The 10,160-nt window shown below is 23.6% G+C and overlaps 2 protein-coding genes across 2 annotated transcripts; one reads left to right on the top strand and one right to left on the bottom strand.

Annotated features, from left to right (window-relative positions):
• Window positions 1-5,731: 5,731 nt before the first annotated feature.
• On the top strand, window positions 5,732-7,303 carry LOC112603936 (probable medium-chain specific acyl-CoA dehydrogenase, mitochondrial; the record flags this gene model as incomplete). The annotated part of the gene is given in 6 exon segments (XM_025352762.1): window positions 5,732-5,832; window positions 5,911-5,991; window positions 6,062-6,301; window positions 6,361-6,603; window positions 6,749-6,919; window positions 6,989-7,303. Coding segments are annotated over 6 exon segments (986 nt in total), but the record flags the coding sequence as incomplete, so codon positions are not given.
• A 397-nt stretch (window positions 7,304-7,700) lies between these two features.
• Window positions 7,701-8,885, bottom strand: LOC112603937 (magnesium transporter NIPA2; the record flags this gene model as incomplete). The annotated part of the gene is given in 3 exon segments (XM_025352763.1): window positions 7,701-8,335; window positions 8,414-8,619; window positions 8,709-8,885. Coding segments are annotated over 3 exon segments (587 nt in total), but the record flags the coding sequence as incomplete, so codon positions are not given.
• Between the last annotated feature and the right edge of the window lie 1,275 nt (window positions 8,886-10,160).

The following is a 10,160-nucleotide window of genomic DNA, read 5'->3' as shown; positions in this document are numbered from 1 at the left end:
TGACAAATATAATACCATTGATAATATTATAATTTATAAATATCGGTAGTTTACAATGTTATACTAATGTAATAAACATGTTTTTATTGGGAAATGTTTCATGTGAAGTATGAATAACACAACCTTAAGTAAAATAATATCAAAATATTATTAGGATTTAGAACTTTGTTATTACTTTATAATATTGTACCAAAATGTTATCGCTTTTGTCTTTAATTGTTATTTTTATTATTTTTTTTAGTAATCTGTCAGTAGGTACTTCTTAAAAAGTAATACACCCAATAATATTTTATATCTGTAGTTTACAAATTAAATTTAGGTTTAAATATTTTATGAAAATCAGTTCATGTTAAAAATATTATAATTTATATGATTTTATTGATACTACAATAAAATAATAAATACTTCTACATTTTGTAATTATCTTTAAATTGCTATTTGACACTTTTGCAAACCTAGCCTATTATCTAAAAAATATTTAAAGATTAACAAACCTGTTTATTGTATATCTTCAACTGTAGTTGGAAATAATGTGTTCTTAAATTTTTAATATCTTAAAAAGTTCTTCCAAATGCTTTAAAAATATAATTCCAAATGTTTTATTTAAAAGTAATCAAATTTGTTAGGCAAGATGGGTAATATTAATTACTAATTATTCCTTATTTATTATAGATTCCTATTGTAAAAACAAAATAGTGAAAATTTAAACTAAGTTACTTGTATGTAAGGAAACAATGGTTCTTATAAAATACGAGATATATCTTTTTGTCTAATAGTCAAATGAAAAGTAAAATAGATTGAAAAGAAAAGTCTGACCTCTTGTAATTATGATCAATTCTATAAGTAATACCACAAAATACAAAAATACTCTATACCTCATGATTTATAAAATTGATGGTTTATCAGAGAAGTGTATTATTTGAATAAAATTGTTTTAGATAATTATTTAAATGACTTATTTACAATTATTTGAATAACTGTCAGTAATTTTATTTGATTCTAAATAAATGCCAAAATATCATAAACAAAACATATTATAGAAAATTATAAAAAAAGGTTTATTATGTATTATAATTTTGTAATAGGTAATTATGACAATAATAAATGGTAGTGAATATTAAATAATAATAACAAAAAATAAATTTAATAAATGTCAATAAACAGATCACAGAATACTTAAATTAGATTTTGAAATAATCTTTTCTTCAAACATGTCATCTAACAGTTAATTTTAATAAATTTATCATAGTTGCATACATTATAAATTAGAGGAGGAATAGATAAATTGATTACAATCAACACAATATTTAATTAATAAATTATTTAAAAAAAAAAAATGATTTAATTTAAAATATAAAATAATGATATTTAGTATAAATGTGAAGACAGGACAACTAAATTATTCTAAATGAACTTGTAGTACAAAGAATAGTGAGAATGAACTATTTACTTAAATAATTCAATATCAGACCCAAATTGAGCCAGCGGGCTACCAAGCAAAACCCAGTGGGTCGTTAAACAAATTTGAAAAATTTTGAGCCAGTTTGTTAATATTTTGAATCAGTGGAAATATCTTATCCATATTGTATTTTAAACATCAAAAATATGATCCTAAAATGTAGTTCATAACAAAAATTGTTATCTTCCATTGAATATTAATATAATGATATCTAATGAAAAATAATGGTTAGTATGGTCACTGTTAAAATTATTTTGTATTTATTTTAATATTCTGACCATGTACTAACGTATTTATGATCAAATTATAAACAGTATAAAACAAACATTTTTACTGCATTTTCAAATTTAAAGTATATACGAAACAGATTAAAAAAAAAATAGAAACATTTTTATCAATAAATATTGAGAAAGACATTTTGCAAAACATAAAAAATAAAGACGCCATCGAGTTATTAGCCAATATAAAGTAGTTTATTGAAAAATGTCCTCATTTGAAAATTATGTGACATAATATTTATTTTTATTTTTTAGCCTTGTATAATATCTATTGTTTAATAATAATAATAAAAAAAAAAAAAAAACTATTACAATTTTACTTGTGTTATTCGTAATTATAATACCAAATGTTTAAGTGTTTGATTTAAAATTAGAGAAAGAGAATGTAGTGTTTGTATTTAGTATTCAATTAATTAATTATTTATATATTTATATTTATTATATTAATAAAATTCTTATACATTTAGAAAAAAAATGTTTAGGAACTTGAGCTGGTCTAGGTGGATAGCCCGGTAAGTAATTTCTTCCCAATCTGGCACTGTTCAATATTCTTACATAGTAAAATATATACATTATACATATAGACTTACTTCATAAAAAATAATTTTAATAATTAAAATTATAATTATTATTATACATCAGTATTAGAATTATGTTTGAAAATTAATAGAATATTTTTTTATTTGATTTCACATTTATTCAAATAATTATTATCTACTTAAAATTGTTTCTAACATTATGATCTATTATTTTGGAACTTGCGTCATATGCTATCTACTTGAAAAATGTATCTACTACAATTGTGTGTTGGCGTTGTATGCTATCTACAATTTTCCACCCAGCAATCTATAGATTGTAGGTGTCGTCTGGGTATCTGGGCATTATTACATAAAAAAACTTTTTCATATCTTAAAAAAACTGGTCAAAAAGATTCTTTAATGCATTGAGTGAGCGTCACCACTCTTCCATCAACTGCCGTTCCAATAAGTTAGTGGCATCACGTGTTTTTATGCCATATTTTACTTGGATGTTCCATTTTGATTTAACAAAAAATAATTATATAAATAATTTAAGCACACATCACTTCTACGAGCCAAACTGAAAGTCATATGTCTACTAGCTATTATATGTAAAGTATAGGCTGTAGAGTGTAGTGTACTAGTGTATATTATTGATGTTTATAATTCTATGGTTATTTGTAATATTAGTCTCCGTCACGATTAAATATCTTTAATCGTGGACTTCATACAAAGTAGATATCACCCGAAAGGTAGATAACATATAATGCGATCAAAGTACAGGTAGATAGCATACGACGCAAGTTCCATTATTATTTTAATATACCACCGATAAATAAACCAGGTTAAAAATAATAGTTAGTAGAAGTTTGATTTATACCCAAAGTAGTGCCATTAATTAATTTATCGACTAAACTGAAGAAATTAAAACTCTTAAATTTTAAAGATATATTAATGTAAAATACTTCATGTTAATAAATATATTTTTACCAGGTAAATAAATCTAGGTACATTCTCTTGTTATAAAATATTCTATATTTAAACTGGTTTACCACTTAAAAGTCGTAACATTATTTGTTAGCAAATGTAACTTAACTCTCAAAAATAAAAATTTTAATTTTATTGTGTTTTTAATCTTTTTTCTAAGTTCATTGAATGTAATAATTTCACTATAGAACTAAATAGCAAAATTAGTAAAATTTGTAAATGCTACGTATAGTAACATTAGTCATGTAATCATTATTAATTTTTATTTTTTATAATTATATTATTGCTCAAGTCCATAGACCTTTGGCCTAATAAATTTAACTATAATGCTTTGTTGTAAAAGTACCCATTAAATGTATACAGTTTACACACATAATATTATGTTTACCTTTAAATTATAGACTATTATATACTGTAAAGATTATACTCATAGATTATAATGTATGTTTATGACCCATGGTCAGAAATAAAATGTATTTTAAATTAGAGGTTTTGTTTAATATGTTTTACATACAAAGGTTTAAACAAAAATTGTAGATTACTATATCCATGATGTAGATAAAAATAATGTTACATTATCATATGCCTATATATATTACACTTTTAATAAAGCATTGTTATAAATTTAAGAAAAAATCATAAATTTTTCAAAACATAAAAAAATTGCTTTAAACAAATAAAACATTTATTATTAAAAATATTATTATAGTATGTAAAATTGATCTTTTATCTTTAATAAATAGGTAATACTTAGTATGTTTAAAATATCAAACAAGTATTTATTACAATGTACTTTATGTAGCATTTTATGTTAAGTATGTGCAAAATATAAATTAATGTTAAAAATATAAAAAGGTAAAAAAAAATTCTTAAACATTTTGTATTGAAATTTCTTTGTTAAAAATGTCTATAATATAATATTTTTTTAATTTAAAAAAAAAAATTAAAACTGTGACTTCTATTATTTTTCTAATAGATATATATTTTTTTTTTATAAAGAGTTATTTTTAAAATTGATATTTTGGATTTACAGCAGTGTATACATAATAAGTAAAACCTTTGTAGTTTAGAAAGTAACACCTTTCTAAATCGTAAATTGTAATTTTATAATATATTTGTTGCATAAATCTTTTTCAAATATCTATAATAAGCAGTAACTATATACTTATATAACTCTTGATAATAGGTTGAGTAAAAATCCCTAATTTTTGTGAAAATTATAGGTTTTATACTATTATCACAAAACATTTCAGCTATTATGCGCTATTCCCAAAAATATTTATAAGTATTATTATAATTATATTTTATCTATTTAGTAATATAATATGTGTACATATGTATTTATATGTACCATGTTATATTATATTACATTTAAAATCATCTTAATAAATTGTAAGACCCTGGGTGATTTATAGTATCTATCTTGGTCCATGCCTACATGGACTGAGGCCAATAATCATGAATTAGTGAGTCATAAGTCACAACTGTACATTTATTTTGGTTCTTCCGCTATTGATTATTTTATTTTCTATTTTATAGTATCTATTATCTATTCTATAATGAATGTTGAAAAATATCTCAATGAAATGTATCAGTACAGAGAAGATACTTAGAAATAGTTGACTAAAAAAATTACTATTAATAATTAATTTAGTCTATTGATACACTAAAAACATAATAATAAAGTAATATTACATATTATACTAAATTTCAAATGAAAATTGATTCCTAATAATAGACTAAAATAAATCATTTTCCCGTTTGATCTATTTATGTTTAAAATTTAGGAATTAGACTTTTTCAAGTGATTTTTTTATTCAGAAGTTTTTTTTTATCAAATATTTTGTGAGTGGTTTCTGGTTGTAAATGGTATCATTTGTATTTAATTGGTACATTTGAGAAATTAAAATTGTTGAAGTTTTAGTACTTCAAAATAATCAAAAAAGACAAAATAGAAATAAAGTTAGTAGTCTGATGTGTAGTAAGTGTCAAGTGTACATTGTCATTAAATAAGTTTCTACTTTTTTTGATTTATGTATGATAGCTAGAGAGGGAATAAGAATTAAATTAGAGAGAGTTAACATTTGAGCACTCCTTAGCACCTCCATAATCAAACAAATGACAACAGTTAATATTTACCTTCATTAATGTTCCTAAGATTGCAATGTATAAAACTAAGTTGATACATAAGCGAATATTTAATTGAATTTTCGAGAGGGTTTAAATGTTTTTTTCATTGTTGCAAAATGAATTTTTCCTATTTAATATTTTGAAAGATTTTCAATATTCTTTTTTCTTTTTTGGGGGGCTTAGGCATCCTCCCCAATCTTAACCAATAAGTTGATGTAATAATATGAATCGCGTAAAACTTGTTTATTATTATTCTTTTGAATATATTCAAATTTCAATTGACTATTATTGTATAATCAAAATATAGTTATTGACTGACACTTATTACTAATTATTATGTTTGAACCTTTTGATTTAAGGTGGTATGAACATGTCTGTAATGGACGGATGCTTGGTTGCTGAAGAACTAGGATATGGATGTACTGGAATTAAAACTGCTCTAGAAGCGAGTGGTTTAGGTGTAAGAAAAAAACATAAATTATAAAAACTAAAAATACAATTTCTTTTGTTTTTATTATTAACATCCTATGTCATTTAGCAAATGCCTGTTATAATTGGTGGAAATAAGGAACAACAAAAAAAATACCTTGGAAGGTTAATTGAAGAGCCTTTGGTAGCTGTATGTTTGTTTTTTCACTATAATTAATGCTAGTTGTTATATGCATTTCAATAATTTGAACTATATTCAGGCTTATGGTGTAACAGAACCTGGTGCAGGTTCAGATGTCAATGCTTTACAAACAAAAGCTGTGAAAAAGGGTGACGAATATGTCATTAATGGACAAAAAATGTGGATAACTAATGGTGGTGTGGCCAACTGGTATTTTGTATTAGCTCGTACTGATTTGGACCCTAAAGCACCAGCAAGTAAAGCATTCACTGGTTTTATTGTTGATGCTGATACACCTGGACTTACACCAGGACGAAAAGTATGAAAAAAAGTTATTTGACTTGGATCAAATTAATTTTATTCATAAATATATTTAAGGAATTAAATATGGGACAAAAAGCTTCAGATACTAGAGGAATTACTTTTGAAGATGTTCGAGTGCCCAAAGAAAACGTATTAACTGGTGAAGGCCAAGGTTTTAAGATTGCTATGTCAACATTTGACAAAACTAGACCGCCTGTAGCTGCTGGAGCTGTTGGCTTAGCTCAAAGGGCATTGGATGAAGCTGCTAAGTATTCTCTTGAAAGAAAAGCATTTGGAGTACCCATCGCTAAACATCAAGTAAATAATTTAACCATATTATTTGCTATTAAACAAAATGTTTCAAATGCATTAGCCTACTAAAATCTATTTTATTATTTACTTAAATACATAAAAAAATATATCAATGATAAAAATGTAATTTGTATTTATTGTTTATGTCTAGGCTGTTGCTTTTATGTTAGCTGACATGGCCATTGGTATTGAGGCTGCTCGACTTACATACATGAAAGCTGCATTTGAAGTTGATCAAGGACGACGTAATTCTTATTATGCATCAATTTCTAAAGCTTATGCTGCAGATGTGGCAAATAAATGTGCTACTGATGCCGTACAGGTGTGTATTGCATAATATTTAATGTAATATTATATTGATTAATTATTGTAACATTAATTAATATCTTAGATATTTGGTGGAAATGGTTTCAACACTGAATACCCTGTAGAAAAGTTGATGAGAGACGCTAAAATATATCAAATTTATGAAGGTACTGCTCAAATCCAACGGTTGATCATTTCAAGAGACATCATTGAAAAAACCAAACAAACTATGTAAATAGTCTTTAAAAACACAAATAATAATAAAAAAAAAAACATTGTTATTAAATTACAAAATTAAATATTTATTTATATATTTTAACATTGTAATGGATTGGTAAAATTTATATATTGAGAAATATTGTTATATAAACAATAAATATACTTTTTTTTATATATTTAAGCAGTCTTATATTTATTACATGTGTATGCAATCATTAATACACATAAATAATTTTGTAGTTGGTTGCATGTAAAAAAAATGTAGCTTGCATTAAGTTAATATACATTAATTAATTATGTTTAAATAAAATGATTAAATCAAATTAACCCTAATGTGCATTAACAATTACATGTAAACATGGTAATTGATAGATGATATAATTTAATAATTTATTATATAATTATCATAATACATAAAAATATTAAATAATATGAGGCTAATAATATTTTGGTTTTCACAAGAACGAAAAAAAATGGTTATTGTACAAACTTATAGGTAACAATACATCATTCATTAAGTAAATGCATAAATGCATTTCTTTAAGTCTAGATAAAAAAAAAATTAAAACAGTTGGAAGAAAATAACTGATCAAATAAATCTTATGCTAATTTATTAGTTATACACAACATAATTAAAAACAACTTTAACAAAATAATGCATAATTCAGTGATGCAATTTCAGTGATAAGCTGGGAATGTTGAATTCCCTTATTTTTCAGTTAGTCCATTAATGACCTAAATTATAATTTAAAAACTAAGGTACAATCATCTCCAAACTTTTCCTCCAAATTCTACCTATGACAATATAATACAACAACTACTAAAGTAAATATATCACTATATATACTACTTAATTTGGAAAAGTTAAATTAAAAAAAAAAAAACAAAAAAAAGACAAAATGTCTGTCATATAAAATAATATAGAATTTATTTTATCCAGGTCAAAGGATTTTAATATCTACATTATTTTCATTTTGATCTTAAATTTCATTGTGTTGATATTTGAAGGTCAAACATTTCTTGTACCGTACTGTGTATTACTTTTAATAAGAGCAGAAGTTTGAGCACTTTCTTCAATTGTAGATTTTCTTGTAATTGGTTGACGAGTTCGCCACGCAAAATTGCTGCGTGACATGTCCACGTCTCGGAATGTATTTAACATAAATATTGCAGTCACAGTAATAAGAAATCCACAAATAATACCAATAATGTCCTAAAATATAAATATAATGGGAAAATGAACAAAAAACTTAAAATTAAATATGATGCCTAAATTAACAAAACCAAGTACATTTAGTTGTAGATGTTCCCATTCCTTGAATAGTATTGCAGATGCTGTTATTACAAGAGTTGTGAACATGACATAATAAACTGGTGTAACTACACTTGTGTTGAAAGTGTCTAAGGCTTTGTTCAAATAGTTCATTTGTATACATACAAATGTAATCAGCAAGACAATAAACATATAAGTTAACCAATTAGTGAATTCAGTTTGACCTATTATTACAAAAAAATATTATTCAATAAAATATTAAAATTTTACTAAGAATAAAAATATGTCTTTAAAATAAATAGTTGATACATGCCAGATATTGTTTCTCTAATAGCAAGTCCAAGTCCTTTACACCACATAACAGTTAATGAACCACTAGTTGAACACATAATAACATACACTATAACATTTGATGAACCATATCGTGGACCAAAATAAAAGAATATTGAAAAAATTATAATCAGCATTATGCTAGTGTATATGATGAAACCTAAAAAGCAAGGAAAACATAATAAGCTAAATAAAAATCGTAATGCATAAATAAATATAAAAATATATACCAGGTTCTGTAAGTTTCTGTAATAAATCTTCAAGGGTGTCAACTTCTTCTTCTTTTGGAGAATGAATTACCATTACTGTAGAACCAATAATACACATAAAGCAACCAATCTAAAATTATAATAATATTCTAATTATTCCATATAACATCAATAAAATTAAAACATAACAACAAATCAATACTTAAAAATAAATCAATTAATAAATATTTACATAAAAAATTAACTTCTATCCTTACTTAAAAACAAATTTATTCATAAAATTATGTAATTTATAAACTGAAATATAGAAAATAGGAAATTACATTCCTTCTCATAAAACGTTTAAAAACAAAACTTAACATTAATCAGTTAATCAGTTAATCACCAACAAATTAGATAATTAACTAGCTATTTATTTAATAATTTATTTTTCAAATTATTTCACATATAACTTTGTATATTACATAATGTCTTTTTTTGATATTGCTATAAAAATGTTTATTTTAACATTTGTATAATGGTAAGTTAATTTGAATTTAGTTAAAACATAGAATTCATTATTATTATTATTAACTTCTGAGTGTAACCATCTAACCTAAATCAGTATGAAAAGGTTCATAGTAAAATAGATAATATCTTAAAATTTAATTAAATATTTTTTAAATGTCCTTATATTTAGTAAAATTCATAATACACATTAAATGTAAGTACCAACAATTACTTATTTTTGAATTATAAAGGAATTAATTTTGTTAAAAACTAGGTTTTTCCATAAAAAATCCTCAGTTTTTCTTAATTTTTTTTTGTTTTCTCAATGGCTTAAAAAAGTGTAGAGAATTTTTCATTTTAAACCCAACAAAGAACCAATTGAATCCGATTCGCTACCAAAAAACTACTCCCAAAGTTAAAAACAAAGCATTTTTCAACTAAAAAGTGATGACAGATACTATAAAGAAAACATACATTATTATAAAATCAATAAATTTATCACTTCTCTCAAAATCAATTCAATATTTATTCAACAAATACTTGAAAATAAAAAAATAATTTTAGAAAAAACAATTTTTTTATAATCAATTATATAGATGCAATATCAATCTAAAATATAATAAACAACTAAGTATTTACTAATAATCTACATTCTTGTCAATTCAACAACTCACAAACAATTGAATTATGTTTATTTGTTTAAAAACTAACTTAAGCCCAAGAAATGTTATTTTTAA

The sequence above is a fragment of the Melanaphis sacchari genome, unplaced genomic scaffold (genome assembly GCF_002803265.2).
Source record: "Melanaphis sacchari strain LSU unplaced genomic scaffold, SCAv2.0 Contig115_pilon_pilon, whole genome shotgun sequence".
NCBI lineage: Eukaryota > Metazoa > Arthropoda > Insecta > Hemiptera > Aphididae > Melanaphis > Melanaphis sacchari.
This window is presented reverse-complemented; position numbering and strand designations above follow the sequence as displayed.